This window comes from Mustelus asterias, chromosome 23 (genome assembly GCF_964213995.1).
Source record: "Mustelus asterias chromosome 23, sMusAst1.hap1.1, whole genome shotgun sequence".
Lineage (NCBI taxonomy): Eukaryota > Metazoa > Chordata > Chondrichthyes > Carcharhiniformes > Triakidae > Mustelus > Mustelus asterias.
In genome coordinates this window covers 37,424,450-37,450,897 of record NC_135823.1, presented here as the reverse complement: position 1 = coordinate 37,450,897, position 26,448 = coordinate 37,424,450, and the positions used below count along the sequence as shown (strand labels likewise).

Below are 26,448 nucleotides of genomic sequence, written 5' to 3'. Positions count from 1 at the left end.
GCCATAAGTAAACAAACCAAACGCTAGGCTTTATTTCCAGGGGGATAGAAATGAAAAGTAGGGAAATTATACTAAACTTATCAAACTTTGGTTAGACCGCACTTCTGTATATGATGCTCTAGTCATCTTTTAAAAAATGGCACTGGAGAAGGTGCAGAGGGCATTTACAAGGGTACGTGGGTACACATATATTAGAAAAGTATTGACAGGCTGGGTCTTTTTTCTCTTGAAAAGCTGCTGAGAAGCAAACTATGAAATGTTTTTGAGTGGATGTAGAGAGAATGTTTCCTCATATGGAGAAGAACGTAGCTAGGTGTAATCAATATAAGATAGTCACCAAGAAATCGAATACAGAAGAAACTTCTTGACTCAGAGATAGGAGATTATGGACTTGATATCACAGGGAGTGGTTGAAGCAAATAGAATGCGTGCATTTAAAGGGCAGCTAGATGAGCATATTAGGTAGAAGGGAATAGTGATTACCATAGTAGATTTAAAAGAGGGATGATCTGAGGAGACTTGAGTCGAGCATAAACACCAGCATTGACAAGTTGGGCTGAAGGACCAGTTTCTGTACCGTATATCCAAGTAATCCTATGAGAGTTCTTAGTCGTGAACTATCAGCCCAGATATTCTAAAGTGGATAGGCTGAGAAATATTAAGTATAATCTAAAGATGATTCCACTCATAGTGCAGTATTGGAGTAAATTCGTAAAATTTAACATCCCAAAGCTGCAGTCTGCCAGCAGTAGATGCAGATCTTATCCTTGCAACTGAGCTGGACATCGATTGGATTTTCTATTTAAAATGCGAGTTTAGCTCCAACAGGTGCAAAGAAAGATCTGAAACCAGCAGATTTTTCTATTATTTGTTCATCAGAAGTGGGCATCACTGACAAGCCATTCTAATGCCCTTGAGAAAGTGCTGGTGAGCCAACTTCTTTAGTACAACTGAGCAGCTTACCAAAGCTTTATAAGTATTACTATGGGTGACATCACTTATAGACCCTTCCATAAAGGATCTTTCTGAACTAGATGGGTTTTTAAAGGAATTTATTCCAGAATTATTTAACTAATACCCCACAGCTGCGGGGGTGCAATTTGAGCTAATGTCTCAGGATCGTTAGTCCAGGCCTCTGGATTTCTAGTCTAGTAACATAAATGTTACTCTACCATATCCATGACCTGGGTAGGGTAATGTAATGATTACATTACTGGGCTAATAATCTATTAATATGGTGGTTAATGCTAACTCAGCATGAACAAAGGATCGAACCTGGGATGATTTTTATCTGTATATGACTCAGCTACTCTCTGGGCTGTACCTTTTGTTCATTAGACACTCGTTAGAGTCAATGTTATGGTTTGTTGAGGTCTGATTACGTTCGGTCCAGTTGGACAGATAGTGATTTTGTTTTTAGATTTTGAGCCCAGGACTGTTCAAGTTCCGATTAAGAAGTTTAACAACACCAGGTTAAAGTCCAACAGGTTTATTTGGTAGCAAAAGCCACACAAGCTTTCGAAGCTCTAAGCCCCTTCTTCGGGAAGAAGGGGCTTAGAGCTTCGAAAGCTTGTGTGGCTTTTGCTACCAAATAAACCTGTTGGACTTTAACCTGGTGTTGTTAAACTTCTTACTGTGTTTACCCCAGTCCAACGCCGGCATCTCCACATCAGAAGTTCCGATTAGGCATAGCCTGAAACATATGGAAGTTGTAGAAGTATAACACTAGAAAACTGCTGTACTGAAATGCCACATTCAAAGATTGCTTTGTGTTGTATTAGGATGTGAGTGACCGGATAGAAAAGGAGTCGTTAGAAGGACCAATAGTTGGTAGATTGGAATGCAATGGGAGAATGGTGGTAAGAACAAACTGGAGGATGCACATCTCCGTCCCTCTGCAAACAGGTGAGATACCCAGCACAGTGGATTATGCTGTTTAACTCTTTAAAAATATGGCAATGATCCATTTTACAGTGTGTTTTTTTTTACTCCTCTCCCCACCAAGACTTGAGAAAGTTCCGGACGTACAAAGGGAATTCTGTGCGTGATCTTCTCCGAGCCATGAGAAATAAGGTGAGGAACAGGCTGAATGTTCGTTAGCCATGACCGACCTAAGACTCAAATAACATCCATAATGTTGCGGCACTTACCAAAGGGTGTTCAACATCAGACAGAAAGTGAGGACAAAAGTTCGGGATGGTGACCAAAGCCACGTTTAAGGGAATAATTTAAAGAGGCTTTTGGAAGTGGGAGAATCCCAAAAAGTGGAGCTTTAGTGGCTGAAGCTTTCAACTTGGAGTGGGAATGGACGCAGAGTAGAATAATATCTCGGGAGCAGTGAAGCAAGCTGGTATATTGGAGAGTTTGTAGAGCTATAGATCGCAAACAAAACTTAACAAGAATATACATTTACAAACATGGTCTGCTGACAGTTTACTGTGAGTTAATAAAGACCTATTCAGTTTCACCTGATACTATAATTTACCTCAGACATAATAAGGTGCTTACGTGAAACTTGTTTGGGTTGTTTTGGTTCAGTACCTTGTTGGCATGAGACACGAGACAACTCTAATAAAGCACTAATTGTCAATGTCGTTCAAATAACAGTAAGGATGGCTGATGTGGAGAATGGAGAAATGTCACATTGAGTAATACTGAAAAAAGACCTGTGGAAGCTTTTCATTTTACACTCATCAGGATATTTGCAAGAATGCCAGATGTAAAGGGAACAACAATTTATACTTCTTAAGAAAAGAGTGCTGTTTGGCTATTGGCAAGTGGATTCTGATTGGTAGAGGCATTACCATGGAGAATGCATCAGTTAGCTGGTGACTGACAGTTAACTACTCCGTTTTGTTTAAGTTCAAACCTAGCAGATTGACTCTGGTCAAGGCATTGTCCCAGAGAATGGCTGTTACCTATTTTGCTCAGTTGAAACAGGCACAAAACATGTACATGTTCTTTCTGCTGCAAATAACAGGGCCCTGCGTACTAATATATGTAGCTTCTAGCATGCGTAAGTGCGCCACAATGCCAGACTGGCCGATAATCTTAAATTTGTTGTCAGCGTAATTCTTAGCACACTCAGGATTGTTTACCAAATACTGTCCAATCGTGGAATAATATGTAATATTGGACACTGTTTTGAGTTTGCAAGCACAGGCTGGTTGGGTAAGGTCTGCTGTGAACAATCAACAGGACGTGCTGTTTAATATGATCCTCCAGACTTTGGGATGTACAGCCTATATCCCCACCATCACACCGACGCTGAAATTCATATATCACATTACATTACAGTGTGTTAGACAGAATGTCTATTTTGCTTAATGGCTGCATCCTGTTAGTGCCACTCATGTTACTATTCAGGTGGCAGATTTAAAATAGAGATGAGAGCTTACTTCTCTGAGGGTCATGAGCCTGTGGAATTCACTACCCCAGAGCGTGTTGGATACTGGGACTTTGAGTAAATTTAAGGAAGAGGTGGACAGATTTTTAATGAGTCAGAGTTTGAAGGGCTATGGTGAACAGGCAGGTAAGTGCGGTTGAGACCAAGATGAGATCAGACATGATCGAATTGAATGGTGGAGCAGGCTCGAGAAATTAAATAGCCTATTCCTGCTCTTAGTTCTTATGGTAGCAGCATGAAACAGCCAGCTTTATCTGTTGCTTAAAATTCTGAAGAACCTTACCCTTCCAGGGTAATCTAAGGTAGACTGAGCACTTCTCAGGACCGCAAGTGGCAACCTTCAACCCATCTATGAGTTGGCACAATATGCAGCAAGCAATGATTTGATCAGGGTGTGCACAGTCCACTTGGAGCAATGCCTTGACTAATCAGAGTCGATCTGCTAGGTTTGAATTTAAACCAAGCTTGGCAGTTAACTGTCAGTCATCAGTTAATTAGTGCATTCTGCATGGTAACACCTCTACCATTCAGAGCCCACTTGTCAATCAATCTCTTCTCAAGAAGTATAAATTGTTGTCCCCTTTATTTTTTTTTCTTTATTAGTCACAAGTAGCCTTACATTAACACTGCAATGAAGTTACTATGAAAATCCCCTAGTCGCCACACTCCAGCGCCTGTTCGGGTACACTGAGGGAGAATTTAGCATGGACGATGCACCTAACCAGCACGTCTTTCGGACTGTGGGAAGAAACTGGAGCACCCGGAGGAAACCCACACAGACACAGGGAGAACGTACAAACTCCACACACACACTGACCCAAGCCGGAAATCAAACCTGGGTCCCTGGCGCTGAGAGGCAGCAATGCTGACCACTGTGCCACCCCTTTACATTTAGTGTTCTTGCGAATGTCCTAACGAGTGTAAGGCTGAAAAGTTTAAAATGTATTTTTTAAGCAATATTCAAGTTCTGTATGACCAAACAACTAAATGTCACGTGGATCTTCTGAATTTATGCAGAGTAGAGGGAGCTTTGCTCTTCATATGGCTATGATTTAATTTTACTATTGATGGGTGCTTGAAATGGAAATGTTCCATTTCCCAGTGTAGTCATACTCATCTCAATGAGCACACGAACATAAATATTTTTGTTTTACAAATCAGATTAGATTTTGAACAGTTTTAAAAATCTCTTTCACAAATCTGATGTAAAATGGCTGTTACAGAAACACCACTACCATGAACTGCCGCCAGAGGTGCAGGAAACACTGGGAGAGGTACCTGACCAGTTTGTGCAGTACTTCACATTTCGATTTCCAAACTTGCTGTTGCACACTTACAACGCGATGCGGATATGCAGCCATGAGAGACTTTTTCACCCATATTATCATCAGGGAGCTGGAGATGGGAAAAAATGAATCACCATATTTGCCTGCTCATCAACTGTGCCAACATAAAGACTTTTCAGAGCCAGAGAATTAGGAAGAAATGCTCCAGGCAATATGCTTCTGGTATCCTTATGTGGACCTGAGGGAAGTGCTCTTTGAGCTGGGGTTCTTCATGTAGGATAGAACAAGACTACATCCTCCGAACAGGAGAATGCTGGCTCACATAACCCCTTCACTGGTGTTTGGAACCTCCCAAACCACCACATCAGTACAAACCTGTTTTGCTGACATTTCATGGGTAAGATTGGACAGGACTCCTATAGAATTTGTGATATTGATCACAGACTGGGAGACAACTCTGCTAATATTCACAGCCACAATGGTGTACTACCTGTCAAATGGACCCTCCAGCAGAGAGGTAAGGAGCTGAGACACAAAAGAGAAAGAAGTGACTCATCAACATTGCTGCACCTTTTAACAATGATGCCACTACTGCGGGAGGAAGACTTTCTCTCCGGGGTTCAGGAGGGCCAACTGTATCCTGGAGATATTGTTGGGAGAAACTGTAAAGGTGAAAAATGAAAGGATCCTCCTGTTTATAAAGGACTGAATTGACTAATCAACAAGTTTGTGCCATACACACAGCCACTGACTGGTACTGAAGACTAGAGGCCAGCAGTAATGATGCCAGATCAATAGGTTGTTTCATTAAATATGTTTATAGTTTCACTCTGTAAGAATGGCTTCTTCAGTAACAAGTAATAATGGGTCACAAGTTACTTGATAAAAATTTTATGCTTTGTCAAAAACTCAAGAAGAAAGATGGTGCAGATCCCAACATCAGTCTGTATATTGTTGGAACAGTTGAATCTGGGAAAATCATCACATTGCATTGTTGATTTATGAATAATTTGATATTTGTGATCACCAGTCACAGGAAAGCATTGGCACACCATGATTCTATACCAGTGCTCGGAGAGCTTTTCTACAGACTATTTTCATATTGTGTAATTAATACAACCTATTTCTTAAAAAAAAAGGATTTTAATTATATCTGAACAACAAATGCAACTTTTCACATCAGTAAATACCTTATGACTGTGAACCTTACCATCATTTTACCCCTCTCTCCTGAACCATTGATGCCTTTTGTTGGGTTATACTTTCAGCAAGAGGTAGGGCAGTGAAAAGTATCCAGGTTCAGGAACCATTTTTGGATCTACTGCTAACACCCCACCCCTAGCTGATATCAGCGAACTCAGGATACATCCTAATACCTGCCAGTTCTGCAAGGCTCAGCTACTCACTCCCTTCATGAGTCGTACATCAGGGACAGCCAAGCATTATTTGGGTTCATAACCGAACAAATCCAGGCCAACTCTCTGCAGGCTGCATGCATTGTCCACCAGTGAGGCATGACATTAATTTAAAATGACCATTGCACAACTGTGAGTGAGCATACTGTGAACAACGCTCTGATACTTAAAGTCAAGTCTCTGGGGAGAGGCAAAACCCCCATCAAGAACAGTAACCTGTGCTGGTGTAGGATGACATTTTGCCCTGCTGGTTTGTCTGATGTTGGATGGTATTAAACATAGGATTTATGGCACAGAAGGGATCCATTGAGCTGAAAGAGCTATCTGGTCTCATTCCACCTTCCAGCTCTTGTTGCTGTAACCCTGTAGGTTATTACACCTCAAGTGATTCTTAAATACAATGAAGGTTTCTGCCCCTACCAGTCTTTCAGGCAGAGGTGTTCTGGACCCCCACAACACCTTGGGGGGGGGGGGGGGGGTTGTTGAGATTTATTTTCACCCAACATTTCTTGTTGAGCTGAAGGGTCTGTTCCTATGCTGTATTATTCAACTACTCCAAATCTATGCCCTATGGGTGTTGATCTCTTTGCTAATGGAATTAGGTACAAACTGCCAATGATTTGGGATGAGTGAAAAATGGATTGTTGTAGATGAATGGATTGTAGGAATAGATGCAATAAGAACTCTAAAGATTTATAACTGAAGTGCATTTTTTTTAGGCTGACGTATGAATGTTTCCAGAAAATAGAATGGTTTATCTGTAATCTAGCATGAGAGCTTGCTGGCTGTTTTGCAGATTATAGACTATTTATACTGACAAAGGGGAACTTGGCAGATTTGTTCTGTGATATCATTCATGTCATCGATTCTCAATGGCTTTGTACTTGCAATTCCTAATGTACTTACAGCACTATTTTCCCCTCAGTTCTTGCACTATTTATTGCCAGTTTTGTACCTTCAGATCTTAATGCACTTGCACAAATATTTTTGACACAGTTGTTGAATTTGGCTGGTTAATGAAAATCACTGGCTGGGCAGATTCTGTGCTTTGGGAGCTAGTATTGTAAGAATCCCTGTAAGGCTAATGTGAAAATAGCTTTGTTTTGTTAGACTCTAAATATTTGCATCTGAGCTCAAAGATCACAGACTGCCTAGCCTCTGTTCAAATCCCCCAAAAGAATGAAGAAACTGAAAGCCAATAGCAATCAGGAGAAATGGTTTTAGATGTGGGTAAGGGTTTCCTGAGGTGATGGGTTTTCAGTAGGTTGGCTGAATGGTAACATCATTCACCCATGAGACACCCTTAAGTGCATATGGTACAGACTATAAATAGCATTTATCATAAGGATGTTACTTGTTTTAAAACAAGCTTTATGCCAGTAACATGGTTCTGTGTGAACCAGTATTAAAGCAAGTAAAATACAATTAAATCCAATTAATCCTTTGTAAAGACCCATAAAGTTGCAGAGAGCTGGAGAATGTGTACTGGGTTGCCAGCAGACCTAAAGCCAAGACTGGAAGCAGAGCCAGATTTTCCTCATTCCCCCACATCACCAACAGAATTTTGACATGTAGTGAGATTAATCAGAAAAGTTATTGCTCAAATGAATGACAACACCCTGAAAAGAATTGTGGGAAAAGCTGCAGCAAATTCTGATACTGCATGTGCCAGTGAATCAACAGTCTTCCCTTACTCCATTTAGACAATGCTTTTTTTGAAATGAGTAAATAATGGGTTAATGCCAGTGTTTAAGTATTTCAAGCAACACTGGTAACTGAATGAACCAATCCTTTTATAGGGTAGAAAAGTACATGATTTATGCCACATGATTTTATGTAAATAGAAACTTGTGAATCAATTTTATTTAAGCTTGCCTTCATGTTGCTTGGCTCATTTCTTAAATTGATTGTATATAGAAGAGTTTACATCTTTTGTATTGGAAGGTAAAGGGTAAAATAAAATTCCTAAATACCAAGCATGTGAGACTTTGAACAATATCTACAACTGGAAGAACAATGATAATGGCAACATGCTTCAGAGCAAGTTACACATCCCTCACAGGTGCTACAGTTGGGGGTGGGCAGCTTTCACTCTCGCCACCTTTTTTACAAAATAGATCTGATGTCCCTACCAATCCAGATGCCTGGCCCATCCACCAGGACAAATTTTGTTGAGGTCCTTCAACAGACAAACAGCCCCACACATTTAGCCGGAGATAAAAACTTGCTCTGAAATTTTGTGGTTCCCATTCTTATATTCCATCTCAATCAAACACTGCAAAATTATTCAAGAACAGATTTTTATTTGATAGTTACATTAAAAAATTAAGTACAAAATGTTCTCATTGTGAGACCTGTGTCAACAGCTGTACAGAAAGTTGTTCCTAAAGGTTTGTCCAACTTTCTTGGGATAAGCTTTGAATAGAAATAGAGCCAAAGTAAAGCAAAAGACATTCATATCTTGAGGTCTCCATTTCAGCCTCTCATCCAAACTGGTATCAGTCACTACAGCTTTGTACTGTTCAAGAGCACCAACTATCTAGGAAGTACCCTGTTCTTCAACCAGTGGAGTTCCAGATCTCAGAACTGGGTTTGGGGAGGAAAAGTAGTGAGACAACTGTTGCCCAAGAAACGACAAAACTCAAGATTGTAAAGTGCTTTTTGAAATTTTGGATATAAGTGAAACTAGAACACCTGAAAAAGGGAGTGAAAAAGTTTGGTGCATAATGTACAGCTTAATTTACATGATCTCATCTGCCTCAAGTCACTACACATAATGGAGAGTCATGTTTCTGCCCCCACCAACTCGATTCAAAACACATTGTTCACTTAGATATTTCCAAAAAAGGTGTTTAATACAAAAATCGAGTCTTACAAAAAAAATAGGGTTATTTACACAAACTTTGTCCCCTAAAATAAAGAATTGGTTGCATGGGGGCAGACACAGTCAGCCAGTCAGAAGCTCCAGTCTTCATGCAGCATGTTTGATCTGCGTTGCCACAGCTTTTGTGGTGAGCAGCTTCTCCACCATGGTACGTGCATAACGCAATCGGCTCGCCAACTCCTTGCAGCAGCCATGCTCCTCAATCATGCTTAGTTTGAATGTGTGGAACTCCCGCTTCTCATCAATGTAGGTCACTGCATTCATCAGTGGGCACAGGATGATCTTAGTGTGATCCTGGAAGAGTGGGGAAATAAAAAAATAAATTCCTTGCATTTCTCCACCAAAATAAAAAATGACAATCACCATTTGGAACAAAGATGCTCACCTGGAAGAAGTTGATTTGGACGGTTCCATTGCTGAGGTGCAAGACAATTGCACTGCGTGTCCTGAACCAGATCCGCAGAAATGGGAGCCTTGCCAACTCATCACCTTCTCGGGGAGTGATGTTGGCCCCTGCCTTCAACAAGTGCTCACTCATGTAGTTGCGGAAGTATTTCAACAGGGTTGCCTGCAAGGAGAGGGACTCCATTAACAACCCATTCCTTCTACATGTTGAATCATTTTTATGCTTGGTTACTAATTGTTTTGTAGGTGGAAGGTTTCCACCCAAATTTGGGTGAACTGTTACTGTTCCTTTTGAAGGCCCACAATTTGCTGTTCCACAGCCAGCCATCCACCTTTGTCCAATTCTTTAAAGACTGAATCCTGATGGCAAATCATTCAATTGTTTAAAAAAAATAATCAGACAAACCCAATCCTTTTCCACAATTCCAACAGGCTGCAGTGGATCAGTAACTAGTCTAATTTTGCTCATCTCTGAACTATGAATGAGATCAAATCAGTCATCTCTTAAGCTAATTAGCAAATTGTTGTTTCCCCAGATCAGGTCAACATACCCATTAGATCACACTGCCGAAGGATTTGCAGGCTGATAGGTCTAGGAATACACCTTCTGCAGCTGTAATCATTTTTATATCAGTTGATTGTTTGGGTGATTAGTCCTTTGCTGCAAAAGGATTTTTAAAGCAGGCTCCCACAACCTATATAATGGACTGTTCACACAAATCATAGAACCCTACAGTGCAGAAAGAGGCCATTCGGCCCATCGAGTCTGCACCAACCACAATCCCACCCAGGCCCTACCCCCATATCCCTACATATTTTATCCTCTAACCTACTCATCTCAGGAAACTAAGGGGCAATTTTATCATGGCCAATCAACCTAACCCACACATCTTTGACTGTGGGAGGAAACCCACGCAGACACGAGGAGAATGTGCAAACTCCACACAGACAGTGACCCGAGCCGGAAATCGAACCCAGGTCCCTGGAGCTGTGAAGCAGCAGTGCTAACCACTGTGCTACCGTGCCACCCCTACATCAGCGACTGTCAACCTATTGTTCAGAGCTGAAGATTTGGTTTCCATGCCTTGTAATTTGAATAGGTCCCTCCTGACAGAGGCAGGAGTGATCTCATTAGGGTCAATATTTGTTCCCCACTGTCACATTAATATTCATCTCCTAAAAAGAGAGACTGACTGCATTTGTGCACCAAACTGAACAAATCTCAATTTATCTAATACTTATAACCAAGAGTACATATCCAGGGCCTTCAGCCCAATTATCTGTTGTATAGCTACTGAATCTTGGGCAATGCTACTCCTGCACTCACCTTTTTACTTAGACTGGGAGGGTAGGATCGAAAGTTCAGGTAAGTCTCACTCATGTCACGTTCAATGTACTGAAGACTCTCCCCATCATTGTACATGATTAAACGAGTGGAATCATTGAAGAGAACACCAACGCTGTTGTCACATAACTGATAACCTAGAGAGTGATTTGCAGAGTCAATGTACTGCTGGAAGGTAAGGAACATAACCTGTACAAGTTACCTACTCTACTGGCCAGATATCAAGACACCAAACAAACAGTGGAAATATGGAGAAATGTGAAAAATCCTGCAACATTGTGTTAGAGAGTTATGTCTCCACTCAGCAAGTTGCTTCTGATTAATATAGAGGATAGGATGAGTATAGCCTGTTTGAGGCAGAATACACCATTTCTCTCATTGGAGGAACTTTTCCCCCTAATATGCAGAAAATCAGCATTTCTTAAGGCCATGAGGCCCCAGTATCATTAAGGTTGCATTCAGACAAGTTAGTCCCCTCCCCAATTTCCCACAACAGTGCCAAATAAATTATTCAACCGATTAGTCAGGTTGGGCCAAGGTAACCCCAGAAAAGCTAATCCAGATTCATCAGAAGGACATGGAGGCTTTGGAGAGAGAACAGAGAAGGTTTACCAGGATGTTGCCTGGTATGGAGGGTCTTAGCTAGGAGGAGAGATTAGGTAAACTGGGGTTGTTCTCCCTAGAAAGACGGAGGATGAGGGGCGACCTAATAGAGGTGTATAAAATTATGAAGGGCATAGATAGAGTGAACAGTGGGAAGCTTTCTCCCAGGTCGGAGGTGACGAACACAAGGGGTCACGGGCTCAAGGTGAGGGGGGCAAGGTTCAACACAGATGTCAGGGGGACATATTTTACAGAGGATGGTGGGGGCCTGGAATGCACCGCCAAGCAAGGTGATTGAGGCAGACACGCTGGGATCGTTTAAGATTTATCTAGATAACCACATGAACAGACTGGGAATGGAGGGGTATAAAAGAATGGTCTAGTGGGCACATGAGCAGCGCAGGCTTGGAGGGCCAAAGGGCCTGTTCCTGTGCTGTATTGTTCTTTGTTCACTCTGCTGGTAACCAAGAAAGACGATGAGGGCCCAAGGTATGAGAGTACTTGTGTTCAATAATCCAGTGTAGACAAGTCAAGAATGGTACTTACCCAAACCATATTTATCAGAATAATCAACCCACTTGCTGACCCAGAAAATCGGTATACAGGCCGGGTCTTCAGCCTCCTCTGTCAGGAGAAAGAAATAATAGTAAACACTGCATTCATACATGTTCAAATACAAAAAAGCTTAAGACAATGGAGTTGGGGGTAAAAAACAGAAAGGAAAGCACAACAGATAAACCTAGCTGGTGGGAAAGCAAAATTACCCCAAATTTATTAAGCAGTTTATTTTATACCTTTTCCGCAAGGTGCCAATTCAGTGAATGTTTCACAGCGCAATTACTCACCCACAAAAAGAAAATCAATAAGGGAAAATGTGTGATGGGTTGAATGAGTAGTTGAAGTTGCGAAGCTAGCTATCAGGAATTTCATTAATTGTATACAAGTAAGGTTGATGCAACTCCATTTTGCTGGCATTAAATGGGACATCAATTCATGGGGCACTAGTTTTCCCCCAGCAGCCCAGGTCAAGGCAGCCTAAATGCCATAAAAAAAACACTTCAGGAGCTATGAGAAGCCTGTTTCTGTACCTTGTCTGATGACTGCTTTGTCGGCTGGCCTTGCTGATACTACACTGTTTAGCTGCTGCAATAGGTCCGAGAGATAGAAATCATTGCATTCCCCTACTTCTCTGTAGAAAAGAGAAATTAGTTTAGTCACAAAAGACTCACGTACTCATGAACTTGTCCAGCAGAGAGCTTGATCTCACAGTTATGCACTGAGTGCTATTGAATCCAAATCACAAAAGCACGCAAAGAGAAGTCACTGTACAAAATAGCAGCATTTGCTTGCTCAGTCAGGTGTATTTTGGTAGATTAAAGCAATGTATTAGCAGTTTAGGAAATTGAATTAGTTTTACAACTGATAGTCCCAAGAAGCACCATGTGACATCTTCCTTTCCAATATTTGAATAGTCTACCCATGACACGAGTGGTTAGGAACAATGGTCAGGGTGGGAGTGGACCAACTGGCATTTCCAACACAATGATAAAATATAGAAAAAGGTCTATAGAAAAGTTCAAAGAACTCAAACATCTCAATTATACTAATGTGCATTATGTAGTGTTGACCCATACAGCCTCCCAAATTCAATCCCTGGATTATAGGAGGGAAAAAGGAAGGTAGAAAGATAGACCAACTACTTAAACTTGACTGGAAGCCCATATGGATTGAGCTCCATGACTCCCCAAAGACAGAATTCAACAGGCATAGTCAATGGATATAGACAGGCACATGGAGAGTTCCCATACATGGGACCATTTCAAAGAGAATTGAAAATAAATTGCAACAGCAAAGCTCCTCATATAATCAAAACGCTTCCTTTGATCTACATGAAACACCATTTCTAGTGGCAGTAAGAGAATACTTACCTTGCTACTCCATCTTCCGACTTGCCTGGTTTGTCACCAGCTGGAACGTCTATTGGATAAACATTACAAAGATCAAATCAATAAACTATTAGTGGAAGTGAATTACTAACAGATTTCCTCAGACAAAAACTTGCACTTCCTCCCCTTCAGCTGTAACTCAAAAGATCCAGTGGTTGGCAGAGATTTCAAACCCCATTCTTTAAGAGCACAATGTTGTCATTGATGTGGTCAGTTTATGGTTCTGCAGCTTGAGATGAGGGACAATTCCCCTAATCATCTGCTACTCTAGTCTTCATTCACTGTTATTTGCACAACATTAGGGGAAGCACTTCCTGCACATGCAAGTCTGTTAGAAACATCTTTCACTTAACTAAGAACCTAAGTGCTGCTCTGTTTTCTGTCACTGAATTTGCATTTGTTTTGCAATTTGCTGAATTATCATCTCCTTTAGTTATATTTCAGCAAAATACAGAGCTGCACTTACAAGGAATGTGACCAAAGAATTACATACTGAAGTTTAATTTATATATGTTAACAGTTGGTGGAATTGTTCTTGACACTTTTCTGGTCAGCAGCAGGAGTTAACATTCCTTCAATGGTGTCATTAGGAGAGCTAAAGAATAAAGTTTTAGACGGTTCTCAACAGTCTCATTAGAGGTCTCTTCCTTTCAAACTAGTGTCTGTAAAGGACACCTCTTGTGCAACACTGAAGTATTAAGAGTGGTCACTAGCAGTGGAACAATTGGGATCATGTGTATTGGCTATAATTTTGTACCAATATATCAAGTAAGCTTAGTCGGAACGATTTAGTGTTTCAACCGTTTGGGAAATCATAACCACTGGATCCACTATCTCTGCAGTTACCTTGATCTATAAACGGCAGTCAAAGGTTATGGGATGAGCAGCAGGAAAGTGGAGCTGATGTCACAATCACATCCGTAATGATCTTATTGAACGGCAGAGCAGGCTTGAGGGTCTGGATGGCCTATCCCTGCCCTTATTTCTTATGGTCTTTTTCAGAACCTGAGGATGAGGGCCACTGGGGATTTGTTGGCCGTTAGTCCCTTAAGATTCTCTAATATCTGCCGATTTTAATTTCAGTTGCCTCAGTTACATTCCATTTTTGGCATGTAATTTGTGTCTACTGAAAAGTCTGATATATTCACCATCTCTGCCATTGCCTCACCCCTTGATAATTTCTCCTGTCCCAGCTTCCAAGGGATCGATGTTTGTTAGTTATTCATTTTATATATTTGCAGAAGTTTCAATCTATTTTAATAATCCTCATTAGCTTACTCTTATTTTTCCCCTTTTTAAAATCAACTTTTTGGCTGCCAAAAGAACACCCCAACTGACAGATCTACTACAATTCTCTACAACATTATAAGCCCCTTCTCTTAATTCAATACAATCCTTAACTTCACTAGAAAGTCACGGATCAGTGTTTTTTTTCAAAAATGAAACACTGACTCTTCAAATGGTTTCTTACTGTTTATTTGCTGCCTTATCAGCTCTTCCTCAGACCTAGATACAATAATTGAATTCTTGATTGGGCCTGGGAGTATGTCAATTTCAAATGTAATTATATTTATGATCATTGCTCACCTGCATGCCCACCCCCAAAACAAAAACCCCTGCCATCCCTGGGGCTTTTGCCACCAGATTAACTAACCATGCCTCATTACACAGAATTAGATCTAAAATAGCTTTATCCTCAATACAAAAAAGCAAAATGTTGTGGATATTGGAAGCATGGTGCAGAGCAGCACTGCTGCCTCACAGCACCAGGGACCCGGGTTCGATTCCCGGCTTGGGTCACTGTCTGTACGTTTGCCCCACGTCTGTGTGGGTTTCCTCTGGGTGCTTCAGTTTCCACCCAGTCTGGAAGATGTGCTGGTTAGGTGCATTGGCCATGCTAAATTCTCCCTCAGTGTACCCGAACAAGCTCTGGAGTGTGGTGACCAGGGGATTTTTACAGTAACTTTACTGCTGTGTTCATGTAAGCCTACTTGTGATACTAACAAACAAACTAAAATGCTAGGAATACTTAGGTCTGGCAGCCTCTGTTGCAAGAGAAACAGTTTTAACATTTCAGGTTAATGATCTTTCACCAGTCTGACCAGTTGAGTATTTCCAGCACTTAAACTTTATCCCTAGTCAGTTCCTAAAATTTTGTTCCAGAAAGCGGTCACAAAAGCATTCTACAAATTCATTTTCCAAGCCATCATTTGATATGTCCAGATTACGTGCAAATGAAAAGTCTCCCACAATTACTACATTTAGAAATGGATCTTCTTTGGTACAGATTGAGAAACTTCTAATTCATGCTACACAATATGCACAAGCACCTAGTGGACATATTAGGAGTCAAGGGCCACCCGATCACTGCCCAATGTATGGTACCTTTGTTGAGTTCCGTAAGTGGCCGCCTCATACTGGAATCAATCCCACCAGGAGCTAGAGAAAATCTGGGAGCCATAGTCAAGCAACTCGTGGGCAACCGGACAGGCAGGTAGCCAGACGTGAAGAACTCATCGTTCAGCAGCTCATGGATGTTGGGCCGCGCACTTGGATCAGATCGGAGCATCTTCTGTATGAGGCTAGCAGCCACAGGATTTACATGCTGAGGATTAGAGTGGTAATTGGTTAAAAGGAAGGTTAAATATTACATAGAATTTACAGAACAGGCCAATCAACCCATGCACACCAACCTCCTCATAGTATTATACTTCTGTCTCCCACTTCCCTTCAGACACATCTATGCTTGCATCTCACCATTTCATGCAGTAATCCTATTGGTTTTATTAGTGACATTCCAATTTATGGCACCTAGTTTCAGATTCCCTATCAGTGGAAACATCTCAACCATACTCCTTCATAATCTTAAATGATCACGACCAGGTCACCTTCTAGCCTTCGTTTTTCTACAAGAACCACAGCATGCTTAGCATTTCCTGATAGTTACACCTTCTCTGCGCCAGTGTAGTCCTTTTAAAACGAATTGCCAGCAGTTAATGACAAGACATCAATAATAAGTGCATGAAACTTATCCTCGGCAAAATGGTCTGATGATAGACTCCCAACCATTGATGGGTTTCATACAACCTAATAAAATTTAACAGCTAGAACTTTCATCAATGTCCCAGATATCCCTGAAGTAATTTGCCCAGAATAGAAGGTCTACGCTAAGCACTCACCTTGGGAATATTATATTCATTTTTTTTTATCCTCAAGTATGTTTCTTTCAAACAGGAAGTTTCAAATGGAGGTTTCCCCACCAGTAGTGTATACCTGCAAGAGGATGGTGGTACAATGTGAGCAGGATACAATAAAAACTCCATTCAAATCTCCTTATATGAGTGGAGAATGAAATACTCACATAATACAGCCTAGAGACCAGACATCAACCTCAAAACTATGTCCTTTCTTGCCAATCACTTCTGGGGCAATGTAGTTGGGCGTCCCACACAAGGTCTTCTTGCGTTCTCCTTCATATTGTACTGTTGTGGCCAGGCCAAAGTCACCTTCAAAACAATCCACACTATAGGTCAGTGTTTATTCTCAATCAGAATGGTTGCAGCACAGGAGGTGGCTATTTGGCTTGTCACATGCATGCCAGCTCTTTACAAAAGCAACTCAATTAGTCCCTGCCCCAATATTTTTTCCCCTTGCAAACATTTTCTCTATAGGTAACCAAATTTCCTTTTAAAGTTCATAAAGGAATCTGCCTCCACCACACTGGACTCCACCAATGCAGTCCAGATCCTAGTCATTTGCTAACTTTGGATCTTTTGCTGTTCACTTCAAATTGATGTCCTCTGGTTCTCACCCATCCATCATTGGGGAACATTTTTGCAACCCCACCACCATTGTCTACACTGTCCAGGCCCCCCTTTAACCTTCTCTCCTCCAAGGTGAACAGCCCCAGTTTTTCCAATTTAACCACATGACTGAAGTCTTCCATCTCTGGAACCATTGTCATAAACCATTTCTGCGTCCTCTCCAAATGCCTTTATTCCCTTCCTAAAACATTGTGTCTAGATTTGGACAAAATACCACAGTTGAGGCTGAACTAGTGTTTTATAAACATTCCTCAATTTCCTCCCCATTTATAACGCCCAGGATCCTGTATCTCTTATTCACTGCCCCGCCACCTTCAAAAATTTATGCACAGAGATCCCCCAGACCACTTTGAATTGTAATCTTTATTTTACATTGCCTTTCCTCATTCTTGTGGAAGAGTCCTAATAACTGAGGACAAGAATGCTAGAAAGCAGTCAGGTGGGTATCCTTGAGCTAACTTGGTGGTTGAGAGGGCTATGGTGGCACCATGCTAAGGTTGGACAGGTTCAATGACCCAGCTGATACTTGCCTCTCCTTTTGTTTCTATTGAGTTGGTTTCCCCGTGGGAATCCTTCATCTGAGGGGGGATTTGGAAAGGAGCGAGGGACCACTACCAAATGGAGATTGGACAGCTCAACATTTCAGAACAGGGGAAGTTATCCCTGGTGTCCTGGGCCAATATTTAATCCACAATCAACATCACAAACAGACTATCTGATCACCATCACATGGATGTTTGAGTGCATTGAATGCATTCAAGAAGTGGCTAGATATAGCACTTGGGGTGAATGGGTTCAAAGGTTATGGGGAGAAAACAGGATTAGGCTCTTGAGTTGGACGATCAGCCATGATCGTGATGAATGGTGGAGCAGGCTCGAAGAGCCAAATGGCCTCCTCCTATCGTCTATATTTTTGGGACCTGGCTGTATTTTGGCTACCACATTTCACACATTACAGGGGACTAAACTTGAAAAAAGTATTCAATTGGCTGGAAAGCGTTTTCAGATGTCTGGCGGTTGTGAAAAACACTATTAAATGCAAGTTTTTTCCCCCCAACAAAAGGCCAATGACACATACACATGAAGGCCAGACTAGCCACTATGCTGGAAGGCACCCCAAATTGTCATTTTTGACATGGTGCTGTAAGACAGGCATGTCAGTATTGTCATTAGATCACAAAGTCCAGCTGACTGCACTCAGTCACTCTTGACCATACCTGGTAACAGCTGGGGGGGGGGGGGGGGCGGGGGCAAGAGTCCTCATAGGGGCTGAAATCAGCGGAACGTCAGAGATAGTGCTTTAATTTAAAATTTACATCTTGTAAAATTGCACTTAGCACATCAGATGTACATCTTTCAAGTATCATTTCAAACATTATACAAGTTCAAAGTATCCCAATGCAGTCTACTTTTCTCCAGTGTATTTACAAGCACCCATCACAGTGGATGACTTGCTCAACTGTTTCCGTTTATAAACCCAACAGAGTGACCCGGCAGGACCGAGAGTCAGTGAGCTGTTCCCCCTCGCCGCCAAGGCAAATCGAGATGCACTCACGTTCTCTACCACACCAGTTGGGCAGTCCCCTTTAATTGTCCCTATCCGTTTAAATGGCACTTCCTACCACCACCCATGTCCCTTACGGTGGATCCGATTGAAGAATCAGTCATGTAGCTCCGAGGAAATTCGAGTGTAAAATGCCCCCAAACCCAGCGAGGGTCGAGTCAAGCCCACTCTTCAAACTTTACACAAATATTAACTCGCACTAATAGAGGAAAATTAGCCCTGCACTCTGCTCAACTTCCTGTGTCTGATATATATATATATATATAGATAGAAAGATATTCCGAGCGAGTTTAATATTTTTTAATAAATGTGTGCACGGTTTGCAGGAGAAAAGCAATACTTAGTTCCATAAGTGGCTCAGTTGAACTGGCCATGCAGTACTGACACCCGGGACAGGACACGGTGCAAAGTTTTACCTATCTTCACTTCCATGTCATCGTTGAGGAAGAGGTTGCCGAGCTTGAGATCTCGATGGATAACGTGGTTGTCGTGCAGATATTGGCCGCCCGAGATGATTTGCTTCAGGTAATACCGGGCCTCCGGTTCAGTGACGGCCTTTCGCCTCTTGTGCAATTCTAACAGAGACTGAAGGAGACATTTTACTTTTTTATTATTATAGCATAAAAAGGAGAGAGAGAGAGAGTTCAGTTAAAAAGACTGGGGAAAGGAGAGTGACCCGATCATGCGGGCTTAGTCCCAGCTCAAGCGGGGGAACCGGTGAATGTTCATTACCGGAGTACAAACTGTGGCTTCACATGGAGTGGGGATGCCGGCGTTGGACTGGGGTAAACACAGTAAGAAGTTGGGAGACTTCTTACTGGCTTTTACATGGAGCCATTTGGTAAATTAGTATTTGGGGGGGGGGGGGGGTGGGTGGTGAGCTGGGAATAGTCCATCTGGCGGAGGCTGCCGTAGGTTTCAGTTCCTGGCCGGGTGGCTCCGCCTTTTTTTATGAGACGGAGAGTCTGGGCGGCCAACCCGCTGAGCTGCCGGATTTTTAAATATCAACTCCCTTTAAAGCGAGCGGCCAACGAGGCGGCGCCGAGCCCGGATCCACCCGGGGGAGGCGAGAGATCCCCCCCAGTGAAGGGTCAGGGGAGCGGGGAGAAGCCGCCAGCCCGCTACCGCCCCGAGTCGATACATTGACAAAGCCACCGGATACATTGTTGCCAATGGCCCCGGCAGCGGCCCCTGTGATTGGTGCCGCTGCCTCTCCCAAATGGTTACAGTTGGTTCCACGGTGGGGACGCGGCGAGGCGCCCCATTCAGCGGCCTCTTTGTGTCCCCCGCACCCTTTTGAAACGGTCAATCCGCCCATTAAATACAACCCCCTCCCTCCATCCACCCCCCCCCCCCGGGGACAGGACAGGCAGCCCCAATGTTGCTCCTCTCTCCCCTCCCGGGGTACACTCACCCTCCGCCTGCACAGCTCCAGCACCACGTAGACAAAGTCGTCGTCCTCGAAGAAGCCGTGGAAACCCACCACGTTGCTGTGATTCAGGCTCTTGTGGATGGAGATCTCCATGGACATCTTCTCCCGCTGGTGCGGCTTCATCAGCAGCGTCTTGGACACGATCTTGCCGGCGTACACCTCGTTGGTGTCCGTGTCGGAGATCTCGTAGCACTTGGCGAACCCCCCTTTGCCCAGGAAGCGGCCCCGCAGGTACCTCTTCATGGTCTTGGGGTTCACCAGGATTTCGGGGATCTCCTTGGCCACCGGCGGGGCCACCACCGTTCCCAGCTTGGCTGACGGTTTACCGGACGCTGTGGTCATTTTGAACGGGTTTAATGCAGAGGGTGGGGAGGGGAGACAAGCAAAAGTCCCCGAGCGAGTCCTTTCCGGGGGGAGTCCCGGGGTTGGTGCACAGGCCTGGGGTGCTGTTTGGCTCTGTGCTGCTGGATACAGGCTGGGCTGTGGCTTGTCTCGGCTCTGTGCTGGATACAGGCTAGGCTGGGCTCTGTGCTGGATATAGGCTGGGCTGTGGCTTGTCTCGGCTCTGTGCTGGGTACAGGGGGGTAGAAGCTGCAGCGTCTGTCCCGGCCCACTGCTCGCGGGCTCTGATTCAAATCAGCAGCGCCGGCGGTTAGGCAGCCCAGCGCCGCTTCCTATTGGCTGCTTTCATTTAAATAGAACCCAGCCTGGGCTGCATGCCGGGACAGAACGGTTTAAATGCGGCTGCCTAGCAACCGACCTGATTGACAGCCCGGCCAGCCAATCACAGCGCTGCTCAACCCCCCTGCCCGCTACTTCCTGGGCAACCGAGAGAAAAGGGGCGGGAGCTGAGCTGCTGCTGAGTCAGTGTCACTCTGCTCAAGGTTCCTGTCTCCCCCCCTACAACACATTGCCTCCTCACTGGGTACAAGGTCTCTGGTAGCTATGGCTCAGTGGGGACCAGCTTTGCCTTGGAGACAGAAAATTGTGTTCATGCTCCCCCCCCTTCCCTTCAGGTCCTATGCCCAAAGGGCATTAGCAGTCATGGACTTCCAATGGACTGATTTCTTGCCTTTGTCTCTTGCAGTTGTGGCTGTGCGGGTAATTCCCTGGCACAGTGGCTGGCACTGCTGCCTCACAGCGCCAGGGACCCGGGTTCAATTCCGGTCTTGGATGACTGTCTGTATGGAGTCTACAGGTTCTCCTCATGTCTGCATGGGTTTCCTCCCGGAAGTTCCGGTTTTCTCCCACAGTCCAAAGATGTGCTGGTTGGGTTGATTAACTGTGCTAAATTGCCCCTTAGTGTCCAAAGATGTGTAGCTAAGGGGGATTAGCAGGCTACATATGTGGTGTTATGGATAGGACCTGAGTAAGATGCTCTGTCGGAGAGTTGGTGCAGACTGGATGGGCCAAATGGTCTCCTTCTGCACTGCAATGATTCTCTGATTCTTACTGTCTGCCATCAGGCTTAATAGAAGGATTTACAGGCTGATTAGCAACTTTGTTTGAATGAATGCAACTTCCTTAGCCAGAGCATTTGGCTGAGAGGTAGGGATGCCACTAGAGTGCCAAAAGGCATAGCCCAGAGACTATAAGAGTATATAATCCAGGCTGGCATGTCAATACTGTGGAAGTGTTGCACTGTTTTTCAGATGAGAGTTAATTTATTTATTTATTCAAGGGATGTGGACTTTGCTGGTTAGGCCAGCATTAATTGTCCACCTCTAATTACTCATAAGGTGGTGGTGAGCTGCCTTCTCGTGCTGCTGCAGTCCATGTATGTACACCCACAGTGCTGTTTCCCACAGGAGGGAATTCTGGGATTTCAACCCAGCAATAATGAAGGAACGATATATTTCTCAGAAAAAGATGTAAGCATTTAAAGCTGGGATAAGGAGGAATTTCTTCACTCAGGTCTTTGGAATTCTCTACCTCAGAGGGCTATAGAGGCTCAGTCGTTGAGTATGTTCACAAGAGATTGATAGATTTCTAGATATTAAAGATATCAAGGGTTATGGGGATAATGTGGGAAAATTGAGGTAAATCAGCTAGTTGAATGGCGGAGCAGACTCGAGGGACCTGAATGGTCTGTTCCTAGTCCTATTTCCTATGTGAATTTGCCCGAGTATGCTTTATCTGAATTATGATTCCCAGTAGCCCTATGCAGATGGAGCAATGTTAGAAGGCAGCCTGATGAAATCCCAATGTTGAGTTGGCTGAGACCCTTCATGACCTTGTGGCAAGCAACCTCTTGGGAGAGGGAGAAGTTCAGGTAGTTGACAGGAAGTAGAGGGATGCTTACAGGGATGGACAGTCAAAAATAGAAAATCATTGTAATGTTTCTGTAAAATAATTAAAGCATTGACAGTGGAGATGGTTCTGAATTAAACAGTTGGGAACATGATGCTTTATATCCATGCCAAAGGCTCCATTTATGATCCTGTTCTGCATATAGGATTTAATATGACTCCGAGAAACTGGATCAGTGAGACGCAGCTGCCTTTTGGTGTCAGTATTAAATACTGTCTAGGTGGAAAGTTTTGTGCCAAAGCTAAACTGACCACCATAGAGATACAGTTTGCAGATAACTGCGGTATCATTGCCCACACTCTGCACCAGGTTTGCAAACCACTTTTGATCTCTCCAATTTTGCTGACAAACTCGTGATGTTGCCAAAGCAAAACTCATTAACCACACTAGGTCAGTCAAATATTCCACCTCCCATATATGTTGGAGAGATTCTGGAATATGTTGAATACCTCCTACACCTCATCATCAATGGTGGCCTTTTGAGAGAGGTGGCTGCTGAGGTCCAACACCATGACACTTGAATCAGTCCAGCCTTCTACAAATTACAGCAGCGAGTGTTTTGGCAACAAAGACTTCTGCAAGTCAACAAAGGTCTGAGTAGAGTGGCTGACCTCGTCATCTCGACTGTTTATCAACAACTCATAAAAACGCTAGAGAAATTCCATCAGCAATGCTTCTGGCACATCCTCTAGATTCAATGAGAGAAATATGGAACAAATGCTGCTTGCTTTCTTGAAACCACAATCATTTAGGAAAAACTCCTGCAAAATCAATTTTAACGGATTGGACACTGTTCCAAAGCGCTGGATCCTGTTTTCCCAACTCTCAAATGGCCAATGTTGTGTGTGTGTGGACACACACACACACACAAAAAAAATGCCTCAAAGACATCTTGAATCTTGAAGTATATGACGGCATTGACATATTGACACTGTTGATTGGGAGGAACTTGCTACCAATCATTCAAGCTGAGAACAACTTGTTCCTCAAGCTGCATCACACTTTGAATTAGAAGTCTTAATGATGAGGTAGAGTGGCAGCCAAGAAGAAAAGGAAGTAAATCCTGCACTCAGATCCCACTATCTCATGGGAGCTCCTGCCCCATGTGCCCAAAGATCTGGGGGTCGAGAATCAGCCTGTTGAGTCAATGAAGATCCATGGCAGAAACTCACACTTGGAGGTAGATGTAATCCTTGAATCGAGGGACAGCTGATGACTACTACCAAGGAAGAGGTCACAATGTTTTGACGCGTACCAAGGCTGAGGCAGGTTATGTTGAAGAGTTGCTGCATACTGAAGGGGGAGCAGTTTATGACCGTGCAAACTAAACTTCATTTTCCTTTGTTCATGAACATCTCAGAGACACTAGTTAGGTTATTATTCTAACCTGTCCTATTGTGCCACCCAGCCTGATGGGGCATTTTTTCACAAAACAGATAATCCACGCAGCTATGCCCATGGGGTGAACAGGCAAGGAGATGTACCTGCTTCATTACAATGCTGTTTGATTTAGAGCCTCACATCTGTGTCAATAGTATCTTGGTCAATCAGCAAATGAAATAAAAATCAGCAATTGACTCGTCTCTGCTTTAGAGGGGCAGTACCAAGGGAGTGCAGCACTGGCAGCGGGGCAGTACCAAGGGAGTGCAGCACTGGCAGCGGGGCAGTACCAAGGGAGTGCAGCACTGGCAGAGGGACAGTCCCAAGGGAGCGCAGCACTGGCAGAGGGACAGTCCCAAGGGAGCGCAGCACTGGCAGAGGGACAGTACTAAGGGAGCTCTGTGTTGGGATGGGGGGCAGTTTTCTATGTTTACTCTCCTCTGGCACTATTTAAAGAATGGTATTTGCTCCCAAATAAACCTGTTGGACTTTAACCTGGTGTTGTTAAAACTCTTACACTATTTAAAGAAAACAGCTGTGCAATGGTCAACATCAGTAAATAACTACACTTTCATCTTATTGCACTCAAAAGTAAAATAATTTATTGTATGGTGTTCCAGAGTTGCAATAAGTCTCATTATCTAATCCTACAATCCTCTGAACTTTACATTCCTCCAACAATGGCTTCTTGCAGCTCCCCAATTTCTTCATCCGCCATGCCTTCAATTGTCTGGGCTCAAGTCCAAGCTCCTAAAATCCCTCCCTCAAGCTTACCATGTACCTTAAAATTTATTAATCTGACAAAGTTTGTAAGTAATTTGACCAAATATCTTACGTGGCTTCTTGTCAAATTATGTCCTATTACCCCATGAAGCAACTTGGGATATTTTATTACAGTAACTAGGGATGGGCAACAAATGCTGGCCTAGCCAGGGATGCCCACAAGTGCAATATAAATCACGTAAGATTTGGGTGCGGGGGGTGGGGGCAGCCAGCGACTGCTTCATCTGTAACAGAACTGAGGAGGCCTCAGTGCAAAACCGCCAACCATCTGGCACAAGTTGAAGATCTCACTGGCAGTCGGCAGCAGTCACCTGAGGGGTAGGCAGAGCAGCTGTTGGGCAGAAGAACAGTCAGAAGTGGGAAAAAGCTATTCAAACCTTGCTCCTCTGCTGCATCAACTCTGTCACACCCAAATACTTTTTAATAGTTTAAATGGGAAGCGAGCATATAAATATTTAGAAGAGAAAACAGTGAGATGGCAGGGTTTTGGGATAAAGTGGAACAAAAAGAGAAAATGCTAGAAAATCTCAGCAGGTCTGATAGCATCTGTGGAGAAAGAATAGAGCCAACGTTTCGAGTCAGGTTGACCCTTGAATCTGCTGAGATTTTCCAGCACTTTCTGTTTTTGTTTCAGATTACAACATCAGCAGCATTTTGCCTTCATCCAATGGGGAACAGTGGATCTCTCTTTCAGAGAACTGATACAGGCACAAAAGGCTGAATAGCCTCCTTCTGTGTTGCAAAGTTGTGAGTCTAAAGCTTGCAGACATGTGTACCTTGAGTGTCTGCTGCAAATTAAATACTGCTGTATACATATTTCCCTCACCTACCCTCTGTGATCTATAAACTCCTTCTTGGCTGCAATTTATCAGTTTTATTTCAAGGAACATTTTTATGAATGCACAAAAACAGGATAATCATGATTATTTGCATATAAAACTTTCTCATTCTTAATTCTTTGACAGATGTGACTGACACAGCAGATCCACATAGTGTTCTAGTGTCCTCCAGTTTCCTTTGGAGCATTGCAGGCACAGTGCATTGCACAGGGAACCTGTTTGGAAGCAGTGCTGAACAGAACTGACAGGAAAATAATGAACAGAATCCAGTTGTCCATTGAAGGGCAAGGTACACTGCATACACAGTTGGAAACAGCAGTAAATTTGAGTGTGCTCAGAGAATGTGCATCATGGCTGGGGCTGGTGGACACTGAGACTGCACAATATATACAGCATCAAGCAATACTGATGGCAATTAAATCTGGGGTGTTTCTGGTACTGCTGCACCAATACAATGAGTCACCAAGTGTTACATTGCAAGCTCTCACCTCCTATTATCCACGTGCCTAACCCCAGATAACGCATTTACTATCAATGAGAAGTACTGGCAGGAAGCAGAACCATTCCAAAAGAGGAGGGGGGAGGGAGAAGAGAGGAAAAAGAGATTTGATGGACAATTTCAAGATCAATGTACAATGTAGTCCCGTTGTCCAAAGTATTGTACAACTTTTGTTAGGAGATGATCTCTATCCTCAGTTTTGGGATTGTCTGATGCCTTCCACATCAGACTGAACAGTTCAAGAGAGTCAAACAGGTATCCTTAGGAGGTAGGAAAGTACCTGCCCAATTATCCAAAACCCATTAGCCACAGGGAAACCAAAAGCAACCAAATGACCAGAGAGCTCCTGTGCCCTAAAGCAACACCCATTTGGACCCTACTTGCTTGCCTGAAAGCCTCAAAATCTGGATTCCTTCTAACTAAGGACATTCAAAGTCTACATAACTACACACGACCATAAATGCACATATCCACACCTGGGTTAAATTTCTCACATGGCATGCTCGGGGAAGTGGCTTCAAAAACTA

General features: G+C 43.3%; 2 protein-coding genes across 4 annotated transcripts in view; one reads left to right on the top strand and one right to left on the bottom strand.

Moving 5' to 3' along the window:
- ern2 (endoplasmic reticulum to nucleus signaling 2) overlaps positions 1-8,085 on the top strand; it is a 75,503-nt gene extending 67,418 nt beyond the window's left edge. For 2 of the 3 annotated variants that reach the window (XM_078240329.1, XM_078240330.1), the window contains exons 20-22: positions 1,782-1,905; positions 2,006-2,073; positions 4,630-8,085. In XM_078240329.1, coding sequence (XP_078096455.1) covers positions 1,782-1,905; positions 2,006-2,073; positions 4,630-4,821 — 384 coding nt within the window. In that variant the 3' untranslated portion in view covers positions 4,822-8,085. The remainder of the gene's footprint in view (positions 1-1,781; positions 1,906-2,005; positions 2,074-4,629) is intronic. The other variant, XR_013500666.1, reaches the window with a different exon arrangement.
- Positions 8,086-8,395: 310 nt separating this feature from the next.
- plk1 (polo-like kinase 1 (Drosophila)) lies at positions 8,396-20,779 on the bottom strand. Its single transcript, XM_078239813.1, has 11 exons — positions 20,093-20,779; positions 19,095-19,263; positions 16,652-16,796; positions 16,470-16,563; positions 15,676-15,895; positions 13,273-13,321; positions 12,433-12,533; positions 11,891-11,968; positions 10,724-10,878; positions 9,377-9,559; positions 8,396-9,285 (listed from the first exon to the last, which is right to left on the bottom strand). The coding sequence occupies exons 1-11, from the start codon at positions 20,450-20,452 to the stop codon at positions 9,079-9,081; spliced, it is 1,761 nt and encodes a 586-aa protein (XP_078095939.1). The 5' UTR covers positions 20,453-20,779; the 3' UTR covers positions 8,396-9,078.
- Between the last annotated feature and the right edge of the window lie 5,669 nt (positions 20,780-26,448).